The sequence below is a fragment of the Nelumbo lutea genome, chromosome 1, assembly GCF_056320005.1.
Source record: "Nelumbo lutea isolate HS-2025 chromosome 1, American lotus-T2T, whole genome shotgun sequence".
Lineage (NCBI taxonomy): Eukaryota > Viridiplantae > Streptophyta > Magnoliopsida > Proteales > Nelumbonaceae > Nelumbo > Nelumbo lutea.
This window is the reverse complement of record NC_142684.1, coordinates 94,445,254-94,471,990: the sequence shown is the minus strand read 5'-3', so window position 1 is coordinate 94,471,990 and position 26,737 is coordinate 94,445,254. Positions and strand designations below refer to the sequence as shown.

Genomic DNA, 26,737 nt, shown 5'->3' with positions numbered 1-26,737 from the left:
TTTATCACATTTATTATGGTTCATTAATATAAAGATATGCCAAAAAATTCTTGCAAAGGTAAAGAGAATTAATAAAATTCTTATTATTCTTATTTATTATGATTCATTAATAAAATTAATAATTTTTACAAGTTACCTTCTTCAGAATTTCATTCGAATTCTCGTTACGTTTGCAAGAATTAACTTCTTTATGATAAATCCAACTTCAACTCCTTAAATCACTAAGAAACTTCAACGAACTACTATAAAAAATATCACTTACGTCTCTTGCAGATATCTTGCCATCCAATGATTTGGGCTTTAAGGTAATAGAAATGAAAAATTAACCCACCATATGATGGAAATAAATTAAAGAAGAGAAAACCATCTCTTGCCTTAATGATAAAAAACTAAACCAATGAAATTAGGTTAAAAATATTTTAAAAATTTAAGAAAATAGTTTAAAGAATAAATTGCTCATCCATTTATATGTTGAAAATCCCTTCATGTTGGTTAATATCATTAACCAATTTTTTGACACAATTGCAATTAGACCCCTTTGTTAGAATCTTTTAACAAAAAGCACACAAAAATGTCCAAAATACCAATGTAGTTACATTTAACCAAAATGTTTATTTTCCAAATTTTCTCTTCATATCAATTGCTCAAAGGTAAAATTACAACTTTAAACTCTCTTTTTTTTGTTGTTCATAACAACCAACATCAATAATAATTATATGGGTATTTTGGACATTTTCATGTCTATTGTTCGATGGTTTTACAAGGGTTTTATTTGCAATTGTGTTAAAAGTTTAGGGGAGGTGATTGTAATTACCAAACTTCAAGAGAGGTTTGGGTAACCGTCAAAAACTTTGAGGGATGTTTGAGTAATTACCATGGTTTATTTTACAATTAATAAACAAAATGAGAGATTTTTGTTTATTTTCCCTGACAAGAACTTGATGAGAAAGTTAAATAACATTTTTGTCATTTACTTGTTTTACAATTATAAACAAAAAGAAGGGAGATTTGTGTCTATTTTGTAATAAGCATTAAATGAGAAAGAAGAGTCATTTCCTGATTCAAACCTTATAAATGAGGAATTTTATTCTACTAAAAATTCCAAAAACCAATCACAAGTATTCATACTTTGTATATGTATATAAGTATATATATAATTTTAAAGTAGGTTCATTGATCAACCCGATCCTAATCTGAGTGAATCAAATTACAATACAGGCTGGGCACAGATTGAAAAGATCGAGCTTGACCTCGTACCCATGCCCTAAGCCCAAATTTTAGGACCAGACCCGAATTGACCATATACCCAACTCAATCCGCCCGACTTACACCCATAATGTGAACGTCCCCAGCCCAAAAATGCTCTCAACAACATACGCTGTAGCTGTTGGCCCCCAACAGCCAAAGTTAATCCCAAATTTTAATGTCATAAAAAAATGGCAAGGAGTGAAGGTCCTCGTGGTGACGGCGACGGCGACGGCGGCAGGGATGAGTGTGGGCCTGTGGCCCGCTCCATCCCGTTGCCATCGAAGTAGGGCCCGATGTGTTGTATGTTTTTCAAACAGGTTCCGTGGATCTGGCAGACGAGGAGCCAAATTCACGGTTTATGAAGTATCGTATTAGAAACGGGTTTGAAGATCAATCCAAATACTTGCTTACTGTCTAAGGAATTAAAAATGGCTGACTCGCCGCGTGTCGCCTGTACGGCTCAAAGAGGGAACGGACGACGGACGGACAGACTGACGAGGCCTTTAGTCCTTGACATGCCCGTCTCGCGGAACATCACAAGCCCATTTTGGTCATTGTACATACTGTACATGGATTTAAGCGGCAATTGCAGAGCAGGAGCAGAGCAGAATTATCGAAAATAAGGGAAAAACCGAAGGAGGAAAAAGAGAGAACTGAAGACGAACAGTCGAACACAGACAACAAGAGGCGAGGTAGGGTTTAAGGCTTTAAGCACTCCAACGTCCAGACAACAGACGAGTTTTTATTTTTTATTTTCCCGCGCTCAACTCTTTCTTTCTCGAGCTACTAGATTTTGACAGGGATTTCTCTATTTATTCGCCTTCTGCAGTCATTCTCTCATTTCTTCCTGTTACGCTGTTGCGGCCATGGCGGACGGCTACTGGAACCGACAACCGCCTATGTACCCATCGGCGGGCTTACCGAAACGCCCTCGCCCTGACTACGGTAAGCTCCCTTCATTTCTTTCCTTTTTCTTTGTACTTGAAACCCTAAGACTTAACATTTTCTTTTCACATGTCATTATTGCTTGAACTTGGATCGACCTTTGTGAGTAGATTTGTGTTGTGATATCGGTTGTTTTCAATTTCTTTGAACTTGATTTGTTGTGCGTGCCTTCTCAGAAATGAGTGTTCTTTCTTGTTTTTTATGGGCTACGGTTTTTATAAGATGAGCTTAATTCTACATTTTAGAGAGGGAACGAAGGCTTCCCAGTGAGACAAGAGGTTTGAGGAACTTCAACCGGTTTTCCTGCCAACTTCTATTTCTGAAAGTAGCTTGTCCGAGCCAGTGAAATGCAGAGTGGGGATGGTAAAAAAGGAGATTGGTTGAAACATGAAAAGTTTGTTAACTCTTACTGGTTTCAAGACGAACATTCAGATTACATCATTATTTGAAGGAAGTTTTCCGTATCCGAACTCCAGTGAATTCCTAATGGACTTCTCACATTACCCCATCTTGAGCCTCCCTGTTAAGCTTTTATACTACATAATTTTATTAGTTTCAATTCTGACGTTCACAAGTAGCACTATACAATTGAACCTTTTGCTAGCCCAAACTATATAAAGTTGATAATACTTGGCTGCTTACAGTGTTTGGGTATGCCATTCCATTCCCAATTCTCTTGGTGGCTTGTTGGCAGGGGCCATGATTTTCTTAGTTTTATAGAACATTCATATAATAACAACATTACAAGGCATGTGGGAGGATAATGGTGTCAAGTAGGGAAGCTATGTGATCTTTGCCTGCACCTTTACAGGATTGTTGAACATGATGTTGGGATCATTCATAAGACCACTATTTGATTGGGAAGTGGAAGAATGCATTTAATTGCCGGGCAGGCTAGAGAAAAACAAAGATCTCAGGCTCTTCAAGGGACAAATTGTGGATGGAGTGTAAGAATGGAAAATTCTCAGTGAAGTCATTTTTTTGCAGCTTTAATCCAAAATCAACAGCAATCTGTTCAGGCTGAAGGAGTCTGGGGTAATCCTATTCCATGAGGGTGGAGGGCTTTTGCTTGGCTGGTTGCCATGGATAGTATTTTAATGGCAGAACACTTGAAGAGTAGAGGTTTCAGCATTGCTAGCATATTCTATATCTTATAGAGTTGCTGATTTCATTTGGACGTTCTTTTCTTCCTTTTCCAGAGTAAGAGGCTTTCAGCCAAGGGCTCCTGCCAAAATTTTCTCCACTTGGCCAAAGATTAGAGGGTGCAAAACGGCCAAACTGGTTTGGAGCTGCGTTCCTTTTGCAGTCTGCTTGAGGCATTTGAAAGGAGAGGAACAAAAGACCCTTCAAAGATTAGGTTCAGAGTGTGGATAAGTTGGTGGTGCATATTTACAAGCTTATAGTCAATTGGAAGATGGTCTGGTCCTTCTATAGTTTGCACAAGTGGCTAGATCAGAATTTGCGAAAGGATTGTAGGAATTGCTTGAGTTACAAAGTTGTAGTTCTGTTTGTATCTGAGTAATTATGTTTAGCCTAAGGTGTTGCTTTAACTCCCTACTTTGGTTGTAACTGTTTTCCTTTTTATTTTAATAAATTTTCTTTTCTTTTACCATAAAAAAGTTACAAGACATGGTTGTTTGGGGAATGGGTACTTTATTGTATTCTGTTGTTCTATTGATGTTTTATAGTATTACATTTTTCTGTTGCAAATTTGCAATGCCATACTAGGATGAGACCTTTTGCTATTTGGCTTTCCTTGTTTGTGGACCCCACCCTGGCAACCCAATATTGGAAACTCATTAGTTAGAGCAGTTGCATGCACTTTCTTTTGAGCCTTAAGCATCTCTTCCTCTGCTACCACCTCCTCTTTCTCTTGCTCCTTATCCTTCTTCTCTTCGTGATTTAAACATTTTCACCCTCTTTATGATCAAATCATTTTATATACTGTTGATGAGTGCCAGAAGCTATGAGATCTGAGGGCTGCACTTGGTTACTTACGAAGTTTATTTTCCTGTTTCAGTTTTAGATCATGCATTATGTATTTTTTAAGCTTCCAGAATATCTGATGTGGGAAAATGAAGAGACGATAAGGTTTCTCCAGTTGAAACAGGTTTAAATAATTGTCTTTTTAGTGCAAGTCAAAACAATGAGAACAGGTCCAATCACTAACAATTTAAGATAATGAGAAAGGAAAGAAAAGTATCAGTTGCCTACAAAGAGGAAGGGGGAAAGATATTTTGGACTTGGAAGCATCTGGAGTTAATTCAATAAATGACGGCTTAAAATTTCATATGAGTGTTGGAGAAATTAACAAAGAGGAAGGAGAAATGGTGGCTGATCAGTTCTTTAAGAAGGACGTGGTTTTGGAGTTAGAAAGGATAAATGCTTGCTCTGCGGATCTGAAATGTCATCAAAAGAATCCTAATGCTGTAAGGTGATTTGGTAGGCAGAAAAATTATAGAACGATTCAGGTTTTGAAAATGTTTGCTAGATTGAAAGAGGTCCTATTTGGAGTTGGGCCTATTAAGAAGGTGAAGAAATCTAAGAAAGCTTGCAAGAGAGGTGTTGGAATCCAGTTCAAGCCTTTTGAGAGTTCCGAGTAACTGAGTAAAGTCTTTTTTTCGCTAGATTGAAAGAGTTCCTATTTGGAGTTGGGCCTATTAAGAAGGTGAACTAAGAAAACTTGTAAGAGAATTGTTGGAATCTAGTTCAAGCCTATTGGGAATTCTGAGTAATTGACTGAAGTCCTTTTTTCCCGCTTCAGGTAATTGAGTGAAGTCTTGAATGGTGTTTGGTGGAGTTTTGTCTTTCTGTAGTTTGTTTTTATTTTTCATTGTTTGTTGGGGCCTGTTGTTCTTTGTGGGGTTGGGTAGGCTGTGCTTGACTTTGGATGTGGTTCTTGAAGTTGGGTGTTTGGTGTGAAGTTTTGTTTTTCTTTCTCTTGGGTGACTGATGTCACCTTCTTTGTATCTTCTGTTTTTTATATGAATTTTATTTTATTACCAAAAAAATATGTCTCTGAATTGTGGAATAGAAAAGAGGTTCTTTTTTGTATGTCTCTAAATACACTAAGGCATGGCTGAATGCTGATTTGAGTTAAGGACCTGAATTGAAGTACCCTTTGGAGGTTTTGCACCTTAAAACTTTGATAAAGATTAGAGGCTCAGCTTTCTTGAGAGGAAGGCTGATGGAGTGGCAGCACCAGGTTGTACAAAGTTATATTTATATGGATTGCACTTTCTTGATAAATTTCTTTAAAGGATACTTGTTGAAACTTGAAAATATGCATTATTATTAATAAGCACTGGAAAGCTTGATTAATTATAAGTTTCAAGGAACATTGTTTTGCAAAGTAGGAAACTAGGAATGTAAAAAAGAAGAGGCATGTTTGAAGGGGAGAGAACCATTTATTGTGAAATAGGGGGAACCTCAATGAACGTGATTGGAGGAAAGAATTTGATCAGTCCTACCCTCTCTAAACTAGCTCTATAGAAAAAGAATTATGTCTTGATTGTAGATAGAATCACATTAATTAGAGCCACGCTGGCGAGCTTACCCTTATACTTGTCAACTTTTTGTGTTCCAACCAAGGTTGGACATTGGAAAGAGGTTGCAGAAGTGTATGAGAGTTTTTTTGTGGGAACTGGGAGAAGAGGCCAATAATCAGGGTGCTTATGATATCGTGCATAAAGGGTTTGGGTAATAGGAGATACAATTTTAGAATTTGCGGTTGTTTATGATATTGACAAAAGTAAATGTAGAGGATGAACACCTAATAACATTTAAAAGTGGATCAAACTTAGGTCAAATAGATTTTTTCTTGCTAAGAGAACAAAAGGAATGATGTGTAATGATTGCAAGTTATTCTAGGGGAAAGCTTAATCACACAACATAGAGTAGTGGTGGTAGAAGTGTGTATTGAAAAATGGAAGAGGAAAGGGATAGAAAGTAGATGCTTAAGAATTAGGTGGAAAAAATCTAAAAGGAGAAAAATTAATACAATTTAAAGACAGACTGGTAGTAGAAAGAAAATGGAATTTAGATGAAGAGACTAATGGTATGTGGCTTGAAATGGTCAACCATATAAAAAAAATAAAAAATAGTGAAAGCCATTTTAGAAGAGTAAAGAAAATAGCAAAGTGATAAAGAAACTTGGTAGTGGAATGGAGATGTTGAAAACATACTCAAAGTAAAATGAACATGCTATTAAAGACTAGCAAAAGATAAAAAATGTTACTTAGAAAAATATAAACCATTACAAAGGAAGTTAAAAAGAAAGTGAGTGAAGTTAAATTTAAGGTGTATGTTGAGCACTTGAACTGTATCATAAATTAGGCACTAAAGGAGAGAATTGAGTTTAAAACTAACAAAAATGAGAAAGAAATGGTAGAGGCTTAAACCAAGTTGGATGGCTTAAAGACAAAGATCAAAGAGTGTTGATAAACGATCAGGAAATTAAAGAAAGAAGGAAAAATAGTTATAGCTCCAATAGTATTAAAAGTAACATGTACCTTCATAAAATTAGAATTACCAAAGTGAAGGAGGTACTAAATAAGATAAGAAGGGAAAGACATGAAAATCTGGTGGTTTCCCAATAGAAGTTGGAAAGGTATGGGAGAGTGGGGATAACAATTTCCACCTTACTTGGCAGACACTTGTTAGTGCTTGGGCATTTTTTTTTGTGTGAAAAATTGATTTTGGTGGTGGGGATGTGTTTTGGGATTTTACAATTTGTACGGGTACGGGTAGGGTATGGTGTTTGGCTAAACCTGACCCTCCTCGACCTAAATATTGTTGGAAGGCATATGAACTTATGTATTAGGTGGCGAATTTAATAACATTTTTGAATCTTATATGAAGGATAATTAGTAGTTTATATGTTTTCTACATGTTTTAACCAACTAATTGGAAATTTCAATGTTCATGTTATTTTACTTGATTATTAGTCATATATAATAGGAAATAGTAGGAAACTACTAACATTTTTGAATCTGGGAGGAATTATGTGCCATCAGGGGATTGTGGAATGGCCTGTGGTTTGTGGGAGGTGATTTTAATGTCATTAGATACTCGGAGGAATCAAACAACCCGAATCAGGGATTAACTATTAGCATGAGGTTCAATAGGCTAATAGACTCTTTGGGATTAAGGGATCCCCCATGCTTCAGGTAGATTATACTTGGTCAAATTTTCAATTCCCCCCAACCTGCTCCAAACTAGAGAAATTCCTCTTATCTCCAGAGTGGGAAGAAATGTGGGGATCCTTGATTTCAAGAGGCTTACCTAGAGTAACCTCAGACCATTACCCTATTTGTATTGAGAAAGAAATCCCAGGGGGAGGCCCTTCTCTGTTCAGATTTTAGAACATGTGGTTCGAAGACCCTACCTTTAAGATTAGGCTAAAGGAGTGGTGGGAGGCACTCATACCTTTGGGGAGGTTAAAAATGGTAGGTTTCTCTAGAAAACTGAAGAGGCTAAAAGAAAAAATAAAAGAATGGAATAAAGCCCATTTCGGAAGGGTAGAGGAAATAAAAGATATCTTGGTGAAAAGGATTGAGGAGCTAGATAGGAAAGAGGCTCTCAGAGTCATTTCAGAAGAAGAAAGAGGGGAAAGATGGAATGAAAAGCAAAAACTTGAAGAGATACCACGAAAGGAGGAGATTTGTTGGAGACAGAAATCAAGATGTCAATGGCTTGCAGAGGGGGATGGAAACACTAAGTTTTTTCACTCTCTTGCAACGGGAAGGAGAAAGAAGAATTTAATCTTGAGTGTGGAGGAAGAGGGACAAGTGGTAAAAGAAAGTCAGGGGATTACAAGGATTTTGTAAATCACTTTAAAGAAATTTTCTCAAGCCCATAGGGAGTGTTGCCAGAATTGCCAAAGATGGAAGGTGATATTTTGTCAGAAGAATAAGCTCGTGTCCTAGAAAGGTGATTTTCCCTGCAAGAAATCAAGGAAGCTATTTTTTCAATGGATAGATCTAAAGCCCTTGGGCCGGATGGCTTCTCCATGGCTTTCTATCAATAGTGTTGGGATATGATAAAATCAGACATCCTGGAAGTCTTTAATGAATTTTTCTCCAAAGGGGAGGTATCACCAGGAGCAAATGTCACATTTAGCACTTTGATTCCAAAGAAGAGGGAGGCCAAAACCCCCAAAGACTTTAGACCAATAAGTTCTCATTGGGCGTGTTTACAAAATTCTGTCAAAGGTTTTAGTAGAAAGACTAAAAAAGGTATTGCCCTCGATCATCTCTCCTTGTCAAGGAGCTTTTATAGAAGGAAGGCAGATTGTGGATCAAATCTTGGTGGCTAATGAATGTGTAGGGGAAAGAGGAAAGGGTAGAGAAAAGGGGCTGGTTTGTAAGGTGGATCTAGAAAAAGCCTATGACTTGGTTAATTGGAATGTCCTCCTAAAAGTTTTAGAAAGATTCGGATTCGGAGATAGATGGAGGGCTTGGATCAAAGGATGCTTAAGTTCAGCTCACTATTCAATCCTAATCAATGGCACGACAAAGGACTTCTTCCCGGCCAGGAGAGGAATTAGGCAAGGTGACCCCCTATCTCCATTCTTGTTTACCTTAGTGGCAGAAGTGTTAAGTAGAATTGTGACAAAAGCTGATGCTCAAGGCCTCATCAGAGGGTGGAGGGTAGGTAGAAACCGAGTGATTGTTACCCATCTCCAATTTGTAGATGACACCATATTTTGTTGTGAAGGAAACAATGAGGAGTTGGTGGAAAATTTGAGGGTGCTGTTGAATAATTTTGTGGGAGTGATAGGATTGAGGATAAATTGGACCATAAGTGGAATTGTAGGGGTCAATTTAGAGGAAGGGGAACTAATAAGATTTGCAGAAATTTTGGGGTGTGAGATCAGAAGCTGGCCTATTAGTTACCTAGGTTTACCCTTAGGAGGAAACCCCAAGTCAGTTGGTTTTTGGAAACCCGTGATAGAAAGGTTTGATAGGAAGTTAGCGCTTTGGAAGAGGAGTTACATTTCATTGGGTGGAAGAATAACCTTGATTAGAGCCACTTTGGCAAACCTCCCCACCTACTTCCTATCAACTTTTAGAATCCCTTCCAATGTAGCAAACTGCCTAGAAAATTATATGAGAGGTTTCCTATGGGACCCAGGAGAGGAAGGGAAGGATCACTTGATCAAGTGGGAGCATGTTAGTAAACCCAAGGGACAAGGGGGTTTGGGAATTGGAAACATCCTTTTAAGGAACACAACTCTACTAGGTAAGTGGCTTTGGAGGTTTCCATTTGAGGGTGGCAAATTGTGGCACAAAGTGATTGAGAGCATTCATGGGGTGGCTGGAAATGGCTGGGATGCAAAAGTTTCCCCTCACAGGTCTTCGGCTTCTCCTTGGAAAGCAGTTCATGAAATCTACCCTACTTTCCTCAATTCCATCCGGTTTGATGTGGGACAAGGTAATAGAATTCTGTCTTGGGAAGATCTATGGGTAGGGGAAACCCCACTAAAAGATAAATTTCCTGATCTCTTTGCATTATCTAACCTTAAGGGGAAAGCTATATCCATGTTAGGATCTCTGTGTCTAACTGGTGTGAACTGGAATTTAGGCTTTAGAAGGGAACTAAGGGAGAATGAGTGTGAATCCTTAACCCGTTTGTTGAACCTTTAGGGCATATCCACCTGGGCCCTTCATTGGAAGATTCAAGAATCTGGGTAGGCTCTCCAGACGGCCTCTTTTCTTGCTCCCCTTTCTTCAAAGTACTTGCTTCCCCCAACCCTTTAGGTGGGACCTTCCTTGTGAAAGAAATCCGGTGCAAGCCTATTTCCCTGAAGATCCAAGCTTTCTGTTGGGAAGTATTCCTTGGTAAGGTAAACACTTATGATATGTTGTAGAAAAGAAGGCCATATATGTGCCTTTCTCCTCACGTGTGTTCACTGTGTAAGGAAAGTGGTGAGACCCTTTCTCATTTAATGATATCTTGTTCTTTTGTGCATTGAATTTGGGATTTCTTTTGTACTCTCTTTGATTACAGGTGGGGTCCCCCTCAAGATGTGGCAAGACTCTTCAACCATGATTTCTTGAGACAGAGAAAGAAAATAGGGATGGTAATGTGGAAAGCAACAAAGGCAACAATCTGTTGGGTAATATGGGAAGAGAGAAACAACAAAATCTTCCTGGAAAAAAGTGGAACAGTAAGGGAAGTGATTGATAATATCAAAGTGAAAGTAGCCCAATGGGTAAAACTCTTGGACTGCTTTCAAGTTTTCTCAGTTGAAGATATTCTAAGAACATGGTCCGAAGTAGCACAATCTTCGAGAGTAAGAGATAAAATAAGGTCGGAGTGGAAACTACCTGAAGGCAATAAAGTAAAGCTCAATTTTGATGGGTGCTCATATGGAAATCCAGGCATTTCAGGAATAGGAGGAGTATTAAGAAACCCTGACAAGAGGATATTGGGTATGTTCTCAGGGCCGATTGGCAACGGAAACTCGTTGAAGGCTGAGCTACTAGCTTTATTACAAGGGTTAAAGCCAGCCAAACAACTAGGATGCAGACACATTGAAGTGTAAGGGGATTCAAAAGCAGTAATTTCTTGGACTGCTTTCAAGTCTTCTCAGTTGAAGATATTCTAAGAACATGATCCGAAGTAGCACAATCTTTGAGAGTAAGAGATAAAATAAGGTCGGAGTGGAAACCACCTGAAGGCAATAAAGTAAAGCTCAATTTTGACGGGTGCTCATATGGAAATCCAGGCATTTCAGGAATAGGAGGAGTATTAAGAAACCCTGACAAGAGGATATTGGGTATGTTCTCAGGGCCGATTGGCAACGGAAACTCGCTGAAGGCTGAGCTACTAGCTTTATTACAAGGGTTAAAGCCAGCCAAACAACTAGGATGCAGACACATTGAAGTGTAAGGGGATTCAAAAGCAGTAATTTCGTGGGCAACAAATAGCAGCCACACCCCATGGACGTTTAGACATGTGATTAGGGAAGTGGAGAAGATTGCCAAAGAGGTTGAGGCTGAATTTAAATGGGTCCGTAGAAGTGCAAATGGGCTAGCTAATGGATTAGCAAAACAAGGGGCATTGAGACAACAATTATTTTGGGCTACATTGTAATGAGGGATAAATAGAGAGAGGAAAAGGGATCAATAGTCCCATCATCAAATTGTATAAAATGTTTACAATCTAAATCTGAATTTTAATAAAACACATTTACTGATAAAAAATGTTGATTTTCTAGACTTTAACATGAAGTTTATACCTTTCTTATGAAAATTGTGGATAATTATTAAGAAAATATGGTTATGGAACCTAGGGAACTACTCTAGGATATATGTTTTACTTAAAGAAAATCCACCGCCTAGGTGGCTAGGCGACAAGGTGCCCCCCCTGTTGCCTGGCCTCACCTTGGCACCTTGAAAATTATGTTAGTTGAGTCACCTATTATAAATAGAAAGGCTAGGGCCACTAGTTCAATTCTTTGGTCTCCCAATCAAATTCTGTCTTCTCTCTTCTTTCTTCTTCCTTTTCTCTTTTCTTTCTACTGATGATAATATGATATCAGAGCGCATGTATTAGGCCTGAGGACAGATTAATCAAGTGTTCTTCTCTTGTTGTTTTTCTTGATTGAGATTCAAGAAACTCATCTTCAACTGACTGGTCTAGGAGTTTTGTTTTTTTGCTTTTCCCCTCTGTATCTCTTGGTCGTGTGACAGGAAAAACCTCTAAGGTTGTGGCACCTGAATTCTGTGAAGGGGTTTAGCAGTTTTTCCAACTCCTGTATGCGGGTCGTTCGATCCTTTGTGACCAGGTACGTGCTGTTTGTAGGTCTGGTATGACCTGTCTTTGTGATTGTGGTGATCAACTGGCCTAGAGTAGGACTGAATTGTGACTGTTGGTGGAATTGTTTCAGAAGACTACACATTGTTGCTATATTTGGTTCAGTTGTGCTGTTTTGTGTTCAGCCTATGGAATGGCTTGTGTTGTCTGTTGTGCTTAATCCTCTTACTGCTGGCCAGTGTTAGCCGTAGTTCTTGTGTGCCCTTATCAGCTATGTTTGTGACTGAAGAGTGAAGTTTATCATGTCCTCGCATGTCCTTTGAAGATTTTTCTATTTCTGGTGTTTCCTCTAATCAAAACATACTGAGTGGGGGACTGGATATGAATTTTCTTATGGCTGTTATTTCCTTAGGTGGACTTAACTACCTTGAATGGTCTAAGAAATTAAGCTTTACATTACTGCAAGGGGAAAGATAGGCTATATCAATGGTAAGGTGAAGGAGCCAAAATATAGAGGTGCTGAACATGACGAATGGGGCCAAGAGTATAGTATGGTGATGTTGTGGCTTCTAGTTTCTATGCTGCCATAGGCGAGAAGGAACTTCATGTGGCTTAATACAACTTATGAAATTTGGGAACAAGCTAAATCTACTTATTTTGAGCAGCCATACTATTGAAAGATTTGCCAATTGCAAGTTGAATCTTCTATTGTAAGTAGGGGGAGAGGAGTCTTTTAGTGTATTACTTAGATTTGACTTCGATTTAGGTGTTTTTTTTAATCAGCAAAGGATAATTTTATTTGAAATTAGAGTTAGAAGAGTTTTACGACTTTGTGTGTGGGATTAGATCTCCCACACTATTACATATTTCTATCCCTCTTTACATTGCAACCCAAAACAATTGTTGCCTCAAAGCCCCTTGTTTAGCAAGATACTCAGCTATCCCATTTGCACTCCTTCTAACCCATTTGAATTCAGCCTCTACTTCCCTTGCGACCTTTTCCACTTGTCTTATCACTTGTTTGAAAGTCCACGGAGTAGTTATTGTTTTTAGCCCAAGAGATGATCACCTTGAAGTCCCCTTCACCTCAATATACCTCATTCCTAGTTGCTTAGCTATCTTCAGTCCTTATAGCAATGCCATCAACTCAGCTTTTAGAGAGTTGCCCATGCCAATCGGTCTAGAAAACAAAGCTAATATTCTCCTTTCAGAATTTTTGATTACTCCCTCAATACCTGACAGTCCCGGATATCCAAAAGAGCTTTAATCAAAATTCAGTTTAATTCTATTACCATCTGGAGGTTTCCATTCCATTCTTATTCTTTCTTTCACTCTTGAAGATTGTGCTACTTCTCTCCAAGATCTTATAATGTCTTTGACTGAGAAATCTTGAAAGATATGCAAAGGTCTTACCTAATGAACTAAACTTTTATTGTGTCGATTACCTCTTCCATTGTTTTACTCTTGTCCAAGAATATTCTGTTATTCCTTTCTTCCCAAATCACCCAACAAATAACTGCTTTGTAGTTTTCCATAACCTTCCCTCTTTTCTTTGGTTGCCTCAAAAAGTCTCAGTTGAAAAGTCTTGCCACATCTTGAGGGGAAACTCACCTGCAACCAAAGAGGATACAAAATAATTCCCAAATGTGATGCACAAAAGAACAAGATGATAATAAATGTGTTGAGGTCTCACCACTTTCCTTACAAAGGGAGCACATGCAAGGAGAAAGGCAAGCAAAAGGCCTTTTTCTCTGTAGCATATCACAAGTATTAACCTTGCCAAGGAAAATTTCCCAATAGAAGGCTTGAATTTTTGGTGGGATAGGCTTACTCCAAATTTCTTTCACAGGTAGACCTGTTCATGGGCTGGGCTGGGCTCGGGCTTCGCTTTTGTCAATTTGAATGGGCTTGAACCAAAGCTCGAGCCTGACATAGTGTAAAGTCAGGCTCGAAGCCCGACTCGTGAACAAGTCTATTCACGGGAAAATCCCCAACCGGGATGCTAGGTGAGGCAAGAACACTAAAAAAGGAGGAACAAGAGAAGAGGCCATTTGAGGAGCGTTTCCATATTCTAGAATCTTCTAAGGACGGGTCCAAATGAACTTGTCCTATTGGATCCAACAATTGAACTAAAGAGGCACATTCATTTTCCTTGAGGCCCCTTCTGAAACTTAGATTCCAATTGACCCCATTTGGGCCAGGATTTCCCAAAATACATACTGTTTCCCCTTTGAAATTTGACAAAGTGTATAGATCAGGGAAAAGGTCTTTGAGTGGACTATCTCCCACCCAAAGGTCTTCCCAAAAACGAACTTTATTACCCTGGCCCACATCAAAGCGAATGAAATTAAAGAATGTTGGGTAAATTTCATAAATTGCTTTCTAAGGAGAAGTTGAGGAAACATGAGGGGCAACTTTTGCATCCCAACCATTTCCATCCAAAACCATGAATACTCACAATGACTTTGTGCCACAACCTGTCTCTCTCAAAAGGGAATCTCTACAACCATTTTCTTAACAGAGCTGAGTTCCTAAGTGAAATATTTCCTATTCCCAAACCCCCTTTACCCTTGGGCTTTCTAACTTGATCCCAATTAATCAAGTGAGTCTTCCTCTCCTCTCTTGGGTCCCAAAGGAAATCTCTCATGTATTTATTTCTATAACCTCCTTGCTACTCTACAGGGTATTCTAAAGGTTGAAAGGAAGTAAATTGGGAGGTTTGCCAAAGTGGCTTTAATCAGTGTTATCCTTCTACCTAGAGAGATATAATTCCTCCTCCACAGAGTTAGCTTCCCAGCAAATCTTTCAATGACTGGCTTCCAAAAACCTTCTGACCTAGGGTTACCGCCCAAAGGTAACCCGAGTAGCTAATTGGCCAACTTCTAATCTCACACCCAAAATCTCTACAAATCTATCGAGTTCCCCTTCCTCTAGATTGACCCCTACAATGCCTGTTTTGGTCCAATTTATCCTTAAACCTATCACCCCCACAAAGTTATCCAATAGCAGCTTTAGGTTAAATACTCCTTCCTCATTACTTCCTTCACAAAAGAAAATTGTGTCATCTGCAAATTGAAGGTGGGTAACAACCACTTGATTTCTACCTATCCTCCACCCTCTAAGCAACCCTTGGAAATCAGCTTTCACCACCATTCTGCTTAACACCTCAACCACTAAAACGAAGAGAAAAGGGGATAAGGACTCTCCTTGCCTAATTCCTCTCTTAGCCGGAAAAGAATCCTTCACTACTCCATTAATAAGAATTGAGTAATGGATAGTACTTAAACATCCTCTAATCCAAGATCTTCATTTGGTTCCAAAACCCAACCTTTCTAACATTTGTAGTAGCACTTCCCAGTTTACCATATCATAGGTTTTCTCTAGGTCCACCTTACACACCAACCCTTTTCCTCTACCCTTTCTTTTTTTTTGCAACACACTCATTGGCTACTAATATTTTACCCACAATCTGCCTTCCACAAAGGCACCTTGGAATGGTGAAATGATCAATTGTAGCACTTTCTTGATCCTTTCTAAAAGAACCTTTGTAATAATTTTATATACACTCCCAACAAGACTAATTGGCCTATAATCTTTAGGGTTTTTGGCCTCTCTCCTCTTTGGGATAAAAATGATAAAGGTGGCATTCACCCCTCGAGGCACTTCTCATTTGAGAAAGAATTCATTGATCACTTCCAAAATATCAGTTTTCAGCCAATCCCAGCTTTCTTGATAAAAGGCCATTGAAAATCCATCCGACCTGGGGGCTTTTGATTTTTCCATGGAGAAAATTGCATTCTTGATTTCTTCCAAAGTAAAGTTGGACCATTATTAGAGTATTATGGATTGGAAATGTAATGAGAATGCAAAAACCTACAAGTCTCTAGTCTCCCAACAATGGATTTTTGCTTTTCTTTTGGAGTTGAATCTTATGTATGATTCTATTAGGGTGCATATTTTGGGAAGCAAAGATCTCCAGTCTAGGAGGTATATGCCTTGCTGCAGTTAGAAGACAGTAGGAGAAATGTGATGAATAGGTATGAGGGGGACTAGTTGTTTTGGTAGCTAGGGGAGGTACAAATGCATAAGGTGGAAATTCTTTTAAGAAGGGTAATATCTAGAAGGTGGATGACGAGGATAAATTTTGGTTCACTCATTGTCAACAGTCCATGCACAATAGAGAAATTTGTTGGGATCTCCATGGGAAGCCTAAGTGTGCTTGTAAGGAATCAACACTGAACAAAATAAGAAGCTAGGCAAGCAGAGCCAAAAGAAGTATAGTTCAACAAACATGGCCTCACAGGAGAATCAAACTTCAGGCTCAATATGAATCAAGAACATTCTTTTGGTTTTGATTCCAAGGAAGATATCATCAATTCATTCTATTACCATCTAGAGTTGTATGGAGGGCACTCCATTAGATGGATTGTGGCACTACTCCCTTGACTTCCTCTGTGCCTACATTTGGTAACCCTGGCACAACCTTTCGTGTATCTCTCATTCTTCAAAATCCCCCTAGATAATTGATTTTGGAGCCTTGAATCACATGATGGGTAAGTCCAATTTATTTCAATCTTATAATCTACTTTTTAGGAGGGATAAGATGAGACTAGTTGATGGCTTGTCCTCCACCATAGTTGGTCAAGGAACCATCTCTCTCCTCATTTTCCTTACTCCCAAATTCCCTATAAACATGTTTTCCATTAATAGCATTAAAAATTGGTTGACCTTCTCAGCAACTTTTTTGTTTCCTTGTGTGATATAGGATTTAACCTCTAGGAAGACGGTTGATAGAAGTAGTATTGTCAATTGTCTCTTTGTGTTGGAGAATAAAGTTAAGTCTTTTAGGCTTTCAGCCATAGTCTATGAGTCAGTCTGGTAAGAGTTGTCTATTTATGGCTTAACCATTTGGTCATTTGTCTTGAGTCATTGAAATTTTTGTTCCTAGAATTATTTGAGTCCATGCCAATGTTTGAATTGAAATGTCAAACTTGTCAATTGAGCAAACATTATAGAAATCCTTTCACTTCAAGAAATAACAAAGCTGAATTTTCTTTCTATATTGTTTATTTTGATGTTTGGGGCTGTATTACTTCACCTTTTGAGATTTGTTATAAGTACTTTATCATGCTTGTATCCAATGCGGTCTAGAAACAGAATTATTGAAAATTGTTAAAAATATCCAATGTGTGATATTTACCTAGTTTTAGGCTGAAATTCAAATCTTTTAGTTTGACAATGCAAAAGAGCATTTCTACGGTGATCTCATGGGGTTTGTTGCTTCGTGCAGATCCCTTCACCATAGTTCTTGTGATAAAACACCCTAGTAGAATGGTGTGGGTTATTACTACATAGTACTTGTAGAAAGAAAAACCACCATCTTCTTGAAATTGCTCATGGGTTGTTACTACATATGAATGTTTCTAGATGGACATTTTATTTGCTGCATATCTCATTAACTATATGCCATCTCATTAGAGTACAAGGCCCCGCATCAACGCTTGTTTCCCAAATCCCAAGGCCCCTTGTTTTTTGTCCCTAAGCATGTGTTTGGTTATTATTGCTTTATTTACAACTTGTCTCCCGCTTATGAAAAACCTAACCCTCAAGCTATTCCCTATGTTTTCCCGGGTTACCATTCTTCTCAAAAGGGTTATCAGTGTTATAATCTTGTCTTCAGGAAGTCCTATGTCTCTATGGATGTGCCCTTTGAGAGTAAGCCCTTTTTTCCTGTTTTTCCTTATGAGAAGAGTAGGGTTGAGGAGAAACATGTTCAGGTTCAACTTCCTCCTCTTCTTGGTCCTCCATTTTATGTTTTCCCTTGTTGTTATAAGGGCCATTGGAGTTCAAGAACTGTGGAGCAACTTGAAGTTATGCCACTGGCGTCATTGGATTCTCCGGGGGCAGATCCTTTTTAGCTAAGTACCCTTATTTTCATTGATGTGTTTGATCCCATTGGTATAGATATTTCTGTTGTTAATGATTTGGACATTTCAATTGCTAAAAGAAAGGATGTCGGATCTTGTACATCTAATATCACATTTCCCATTTTGTTTCTTGTAAGAACATTTCACTTTCTTTCCATTCCTTTCTTCCATTGATAGTGTTCCTATCCCTAAGAATGTGGAAGATGTTTTGTCTGTAGTTTACCTGAATGAATAGATGCAATGAAGGAAGAAATAAGTGCTTTACATTAAAACGATACATGGGAGTTGTTGGATCTTCCTGAGTGAAAAGAATCAATAGGATATAAGTGGGTGGGTATTTACGATGAAACACAAGGTTAATGACATAATGGAAAGGTATAAAGCCCAATTAGTGGCAGAGGGATTTACACAAATGTGGAGGTAGGGGTGTCGATTGGACTGGATTTGGTCCAATCAGATCCAATCCAATGTAAGTCCATTACATTTGGACTAGGTCCAATCCAATCCAATGAATAATTTGGACCTTTTTTGGACCAGTCCAATTCAATGTTCGGACCGTGTAATTTGTTCAATTTCATTTTAATTTAGATTGGTTTCAACACAAACCCGATCCATTGGCACCTATATTCTTATCTTATATCAATGGACCATATATTGGCTTAATCCAACTAAATCCAATATAAATTTATTACAGGCGGACTAGGTCCAGTCCAATCTAATAAATATTTTGGACCGGATTGGTTCAATCCACTACGTCTTTTTGGTCCGTCCAATCCATCCAAATTGATTTTAGACTGGACGGGGTCCAGTCCAAAACAGTCCATTGACACCCTTATATGGAGGGATATCCAAGATGAACTCCATTAGAGTCCTCTCATTAGCAATTAATTTTGAGTGAGATCTTCACCAGTTGGATATCAATTAGGCTTGTCAATGATACTCGAAAATCTGTGGCCCGATCCGATTTTCTCGGATTTAGATGATGTGATTATGTAATTGGATCGAATTCAGGTTTTGCGATCTCCATCTGATTAATAATCGAATCGAATTTGGATTTGACTCAATCTGATCTGATTAAAATTCGAATACGGTTATATTATAGTATTTATTGATTTTAATGTATAAATTTTATATAATTATATCTAAAATTATAAAAAAGATATTTTTATATATTGTATTATATTATATATGTGTTTATATATATATATAAAATAAATTCAGTATGTTATATTTACATTAATTTATTTAATATAAAAGTTGAATAGTAATCAACTTTTTTATTTCTTTTGCATTTAAAAAATTAAAGCGGAGTCGGAATAAATCCTATTTTGATCCGAGTCCATTGGGGATCGAATTGGAATATGAGGTCTTCAAATCTGATCAGATTTTGGATCAGATTTGGATGCAAGTTTTCAATAATAGATTGGATTTAGGTTTTGCTAAATCTGATCTGAATTTAATTTGATTACAACACTATCAAGAATGCCTATTTGATTAGTGATCTAGAAGAATAGGTGTATATGGTTCAACCTCTTGGTTTCTGTGTCAAAGGTAGTGAACAGAAAGTGTGCAAGTTAAGGAAATGCTTATATGGCCTAAAAGAATCACCAAAGGCTTGGCTTAGTAAGTTCTATCTAGCTTTGTAGCAAATCGACTTTAAGCAATGCCAATCCGACCATATGCTGTTTGTGAAGAGGGTAGAAATTAAAATTGTAGCCTTGATAGTTGTATGTTGATGACATGGTAGTCATTGAAGATTGTGTAAGTGAGATTCAAAAGCTAATGGAATTCTTAGCCACTTATTTTGAGGTGAAAGATATAAATCCCTTAAGGTATTTCCTTATAATTGAAGTTGCCCGCTCACAAAAAGGGATTTTCATTTTTTGAAGGAAAAGATGTGAAATAGTTTAGGGACTTGTTGGAAGGCTTCTGTATCAATTTATGACCAGACCTGGCATTGTGTATGCTGTGAGTGTCCTTAGTCAATTTATGTATGCCCCTAAGGCCACTCACATGGAGGCTGCCAAATGGATTCTCAAGTCTCTTAAGAAGTTTTTACGGGTGCTGATAAAATAAAAGAAGTGGGCTGGTTTGTTATTCTAGAAGCATGGGCATTTGAAGGTGGAAGTGTATATAAGTGGTGATTGGGCTGGGTTAGTAGATGACAGGAAATCGACTAGTGGGTATTGCACCTTTGTGGGAGGAAACTTAGTCACATGGAGAAGTAAGAAATAAAGTGTGGTGGCTAGGACCAATGATTTAAAAGGGGCACACCTGGTGCGCCTTAGCCCAGGCTGCACCTTTTGAAAATGTTATGGTTTTTTGCTTTTTTTTTTTTTTTTTTTTTGAATCTAGCGGCTGCGCATGGTTTAAAATGCCCCTAATATTTCCACGACATATTTCTATTTCCATGGGTAGTGACACAAAATTTTACTGGATTCGATATTTCCCCAATCAACATTATCAGCACTATGTGGAGTACAAGAGATAGTTTCAACGGCATATTTCCATTTCCACTTCAATGAGTAGCAACATGAAAAATTTCTGTAATTGACATATTCCCCGGTGAACATTACCAATATTATGTGGAGTCCAAGAGAGAGTATTATAACATAAGTTGGGGACAATATCGTAGTTATGTAAACTAACAATGTTATTGTCCACATAACTTGCATGATTACCACTTTGGGCTAGCTCAATATTCATTTCGATTAAGAAGTTAAATATTGGTTTTGTGTAATAGATTATTTGATTGATCTATTACAACTATTTACATTTTTTGAGTTGAAAATTTTCTTTAACTCATTCTATCATGAACCTCTAAATCTTAAGGTTTACAGGGCAATTCAGAATGTATTCTTTTGTCTATAACCTTGGTTTCTTAGCTTTGTTTAATGATTTGAAAGAAGATAATAATTTAAAAAGGTGTGCCTATGCTTCTTTGATCATTTCATAAAGTATCATTCTATATTTTGCATATTTTACAATGTTTCCACCATGTCTATAATTTTTACAATATTTCCATATGATATTTCGGACATTTCCAACATGTTTCTTATATTTGGATGACCGACATTTCCACCAGCATCAGCATTTTAAACCTTCTGGGCTGGGGGCTCTGCCCCTGGACCCCTGTGCCATGCCCCTCAAGGCAAGCCCAAACAAGTCCATGTTAGGGTCTTAAATTCTTAGTTCTCACACAAAAATAATGAATTTATAATTTTAATTGCTTTTTAAGAAGATATTTTAGTAGGATGAGTGAATGAACAACATTAACAAATAGGGGTGATGGTTATTCTGTTTTCAATTTATGTCACCACACAATCCTTCATTTTGGCTTCTGTCTACTGAACCTTAATCTAAGGGGTAATGACTCCTAACAGCTGTCAAATTACAAGTCCTTTGAACACACAAAAAAAGATTTCCCAACATTGAGTTTTGTTGATGAATTGCAACTTCAAAAGTAATCCATGTATGCCTCCATGGTATTGGTGGATGTTGTTTGTTGACAAAACATTTCAGTTATGAGATAGACTTAATGGAGCAACTTGGGTTGGTTGGGTTTTGCATTTGTTTAGTTTTGAATGGGCCTGGACCCTAACCCGAGCTTGATGTAGTTGTACTGTTGAATTTCTTCAATTGGGGCCACCCAACTTGCACAGCTGATTAGATGGGGTTAAAACAATGAATTTTGAAGAGATGCTTTAGAATTGAAAGTTGCATGATTGGCAATTTGTCAGGACTAGTGGAAAACATGTAGTCAAGATTTAGCAATAACAGCAACTTAACAAGGGAGGGAATAAGGATACACAGCAAGAGAATTTTCACTGATTATTTAAGATTGGAAGCTGTAGGCTATTACTTGGTGTAGTGTTAAAATCTCAGGCTGGGAAGCATTAAATGCAGGTTTGAGTCCTAGAGCAGCTAAGAAGCCACTGTCTGCAAAAAAGTGTAATAAGTTTGGGACCATATCCTGCTTACCCCTCCCAAGACCCCAGATGGCTGAGAACAACATCAAGTATTGACTCTTTTTTTTTTTTTTTTGAATTTAAGATTGACAGCCAGTAGATTTTTTTAGGTGCCCACTTCCACAGGGAGAAACTGGAGAAGATATTGCTTGTATGCAATGGTGTGTCTGAATTCTGAAGTACTGTGTGTTCAGAGCATATTAATACAATTTAATTAGTTGTGTAAGATGATGTGACTCTCAAGTCAACTCAACTCAGCATTAATCTCAACCATTGGGCTTCAGCTTCACAAATCCTATTCTGCCATTGTGCTTTATTAAGAGCTGTGTTTTCTGTCAAATTGCAAGCTCTCAGATCATTTATTATCACTTCAGCCCATGTTTTCTTTGGTTTTTTTTGTTCTTTAGAGCCTTTTTGAACCAAGTGGCTCCTCACTGATGAAACCATTAGTGTGTCTGGGATATTTTGTTTTTAGTGCCGAGTACAAGTTTATTTTTTTGCTAACTTCAGCATGGGGCATCATCAAGATGTCACAAGAGGTGGTCGCCAAGTGCCAAGTGTTGGCACGACTAACCATTTAGTTACAAACTTTCAATGAGTCCTGGTGACATGGTCATACAATTCTAGTTGCAGGTTCTAGAAGAGCAACAGGAGGTTTAACAGATGATGCCTTCATTATCTTTGCAGAATGACCTTGATGAATATGGTGGGAAAGGTTTAATCATCATTGGATCAACCTTGTCCCAAACATATGGGAGAGTCTTTTTTGGGCAGTGCTGTAATGTTTGATGTTTATTGGATCAACCTTTTCTAATAAGGGTTGAATTCTGTATTTCAGGTTAATTTATCTCTAATGAAAGTTATCGCTTCTGATAAAAAAAGGTATAATCATCATTATCTAACCCTTGTCCCAAGCATATGGGGTTGGCTACATGAGTTCTGTTTCTCCATTCCCTTCAGTTTAGTGCCTTATCCATTGCTATGATGAACTTATTATAAATAGTTGTAATCTTTTTGTGTGTTAAATACACCTTCGATCTCTTTCTCTGCTTATACTGTTTAATGATCCTTCAGTTTATAAAAAAGTAACTATCTATTCAAGCTAAGACTGTAACTAATATCACCTAATTCTTTTTAAATTAATTTCTGTTGTTGTTACTTTGGCTATGCTGCTGATTGAAATTAAAATTTGGATGTTTAACTGCTGTAACAATCAATTCTGCAGATTTTCAACCGCCTGTTGCACCATCTGGTCATGAGATGCTTAATTATTTGCCACGAGATGAAGATCGTGGTGGGACCCGGGTTTTGAAAGACACAAAGGCCCTTGGATCAGCATATGATCGTTATCTGCAGAGTGCGGTATCTTATTCTACTTTATTGAGCCTTATGGTGGTTTTGGGTGTTATATATGAGTAAATACTAAATGTTCATCTTTTGCAGCAACTTTCTTCGTTTGGTTCTGGAGAAGCTAGTAATTTTGGTGGTGGAACTGGATTTGGGAGGGGGGTTGGTGGAGGAATGCCAAATCTTCCAGTTGGAGAGCCTACAATGGTTGGTGGGTGTTCAGCTGTTGCCCCTGATCTGGCACCAAATGGTCGAGGAATGGGTTATGGTGGTCAGCTCCCAGTGGACTCAATGGCCAGGCCAGGCCGTGAAGTGCAACCTCTCCCACCAGATGCTTCCAACACTCTATTTGTTGAGGGACTCCCTCTAGACAGCACACATCGTGAAGTAGCTCGTATCCTTGAAAGTTGTAAGCAGGCAGTTTTTTTAGCATGTGCCTTTGTGTCTTCAGCTTTCTACTCTATTTTGGAAACATGGTTTAGCTAGCTTATTATTAATCCTTTACCACATTACAAGATATATTTCGTCCCTTCTTGGGGTACAAAGAAGTAAGGCTTGTGAACAAAGAGCCTAAACATGTAAGTAGGTATTTATTGGTACAACTTATTTGTAATGTTCATGCACATTAGGATTTTGGATGGTATGTAGGTCATACTTGATTTTTTTTATTTGTTGTTTCCCTTGTTTGTCATTGTTTGTGACTGACTTTGTTCTGTAAACTATATTATTATCCATAATGCAGCGTGGTGGCGACCCTCTTATCCTCTGTTTCGTGGATTTTACAACTCCAGCCTGTGCTGCAACTGCTTTGAATGCCTTGCAAGGTGATGTGATTTCTCCCTTAACTATTTTCAACTATAGTGGTAGTTTTCTCTAGGTGCTTTAGGAATTGTAGTTGTGCTTAAACTGTCTGGGAGATATGTTTGTACTGATTATTGATACCGTCTTCACATTATCCAATCCATTATATACCACCGTATGGTGATGGAGAACATACTGTGTTTGTGCACATGAAGGGTTGTGTTTTTTATGGAGTGAAGAGGAGTTGGAACTAGCATTTAGCTGTTGGGAAAGCATTTCCTCTTTTTTTTTTTTTTTCTTTTTCTTATCATCTTCATCATGCAAAGAATCTAATAGAATGGATACTTGATAGGGGATGATTCTGAATCAGTCAATGTCTGGTGGCTTAAGCAATCTCATCAATCACATCCAGGCGAATTGTAGATTTGGAAATTTAGCATGTCTCCCAGAATGGGAACTTTGAATTACCTATAGGAGTTTCATGGGATTCTGACTTGGCCTAAGATTCTATTTACAGGTTATAAGATGGACGAACATGATCCTGATTCTTCTATCTTGCGGTTGCAATTTGCTCGGTTTCCAGGTCCAAGATCGGGTCCTGGGCCTCGTGGTAGGAGGTAAATCAAGCTTGAGGTGGGAACATTCTGGTTTCATGCATTCTCAGAGTATCTGGTGCAGATTCCATTTATATATTTCTAGTCCCTGCAGAGCACTTTTTTGATTATATGTAGTTTACCAGAAATACTGGATTGAGGTTGCTGAATGCTAAAGATGTAATTGATTGAATTAAAGTGGTGGCCAAGTTAAGTACTTTCATGATTTTTGACATACAATCTAACATAGTCTTCACATCAAATGGTCTTCCTATGGACTGCAGATAATTGGTAACTTTTTTCTCAAACACCCTTTGTGGGGCTCTAGATTAGTATGTCTTCTAAGTTTTTAACCATGTAAACTTGAGTTTCAATGGAGCGTTTATCCCAGGAAATTAAGCTAAGTTATGCTTGGTGATTTACTTTATGATTAGCATAGAATTAATTATGTATGGTTTGAGTTATTACTCAATCTTGATCCTTTTCAGATTGGTGCAATAAGATGCGTAGTGGTTATGCTTTACAAGGGGAAGAAATATCATCCACCATCCAGTGATCAAACTTGTATAGCTTAAGGCAATGAGCCTGGTCAGGTTAGAGAAAATCCAAATTCTGGATGAGAATGCTTCCAACCTTAGTGTGTTATTTCGATCACGGGCCTAAGTGTCTTGAAAGTTGGATTGCAACGGTCGCTCGTCTAGGTTATGAAGTTTATTGGTATCTGCAAGAGTGCTTATAACTTGTTATCCAGTTTAAAATGAATTACATATTTTGATACAAAAACTCAGGATAAGAGATTTATCATAAAAACCCAAGGCCAGAGATTGCTTTAAAATGCCATACTACCACTTAGTTGCATATGCGCAAGGCCAGAGATTGCCTCTAAATACCATACTACCACTTAGTTGCATCATTATATGCATTTGTTCCCAAAGCTCAGTTTTGTGGGAGTACAAATGCAAATATGCACAGTACGAAACCTTGTATGATATGTTTCCAAACCTTATTTTTATACTTTACATATTTGTACTATTTCCAAACTGAGCCCAAGATTCAGTTTGGAAGAGTGCAGATACAAATATGTTCAGTGTAAAACCTTGCGTACAGTATTTTTAAATCTGTATTTGTACTGTATATACTTGTATTTGTACTCCTTCCAAATAGAGCTCAAGGTATACAGTATAACAAATACATGGCGTATTTTATTGGCAACAAAATGAATAGCATGTGGCACGGGTCGAATGCGCTCTATGCCATTGGATATTAATGGACCTATGGATTTCCGCCACTAAGCTTCTGGCCGTAGGCATAGTTTTATCATTTATGGCAGAAGCCATGACTGCCGTAAACAAGTTTGGCATCCAAGTTTCACCTTTATTCTTTATCGGTCTTTATAGGCTGTCTTGACAATTTTTACCATTGATATATATGGATTTTCTCAAAAGAAGAAAAAATCCAAAATTTATAATATATATGTATATTATGTTTTAAATGATTTTCACTGTAGAAAATTGGATCTATCAATGGTTTATTAAACACATTGATCTAATAATAATTATGCAGAAAATGATTATTTTTTAAATTTATAGGAAAAATAAAAAATCAGATAAATAATTTATTTTATACATTTGGAAGATTTTCATAGTAATGAGTAACTATAAGATGGATCTACTAATGACTTATTAAACTTATTGATCTAACAACAATTTAATGTGGCTTGTAATGAAATTTTAGTAGATTATAAGCTCAAACATTGTCTAATGCTATTATTAATAATGTTATTATATGATATCTTCATGTTCCATAATTCTGGTATTGTTGACTGTAATGTGTTTCTTCATATAAAGAATTAGACTATGAATTTTTATGCATTTGTACCTCATTCATAGTTATTTCAATTTAGATTTGGTGTTACTGATGTATTTGCGGGATTTATAGAAGTTTCCCTAATGAATTCTAGTGTATGCATATTTTTTTACCATATATATCCAATGCATATCATAATGCATATCCATGTTGATACAATACATGATACTGATATTTCGAGCCTTGCATTCCAACACAAATCTTAGTGCAATGGTTAAAAGTAAAATTAAAAGCTAATGCTTAGTTTGTTTGTAGTACAAATGAAAAATACAATGTGTGC

The 26,737-nt window shown here is 37.5% G+C and overlaps 1 protein-coding gene across 1 annotated transcript; it reads left to right on the top strand.

Annotated features, from left to right (window-relative positions):
- Positions 1-1,701: 1,701 nt before the first annotated feature.
- LOC148876220 (RNA-binding protein 2-like) lies at positions 1,702-24,854 on the top strand. Its single transcript, XM_088966339.1, has 7 exons — positions 1,702-1,940; positions 2,078-2,193; positions 23,076-23,212; positions 23,294-23,591; positions 23,714-23,775; positions 23,940-24,021; positions 24,516-24,854. The coding sequence occupies exons 2-7, from the start codon at positions 2,115-2,117 to the stop codon at positions 24,617-24,619; spliced, it is 762 nt and encodes a 253-aa protein (XP_088822465.1). The 5' UTR covers positions 1,702-1,940; positions 2,078-2,114; the 3' UTR covers positions 24,620-24,854.
- The last annotated feature ends 1,883 nt before the right edge of the window (positions 24,855-26,737 follow it).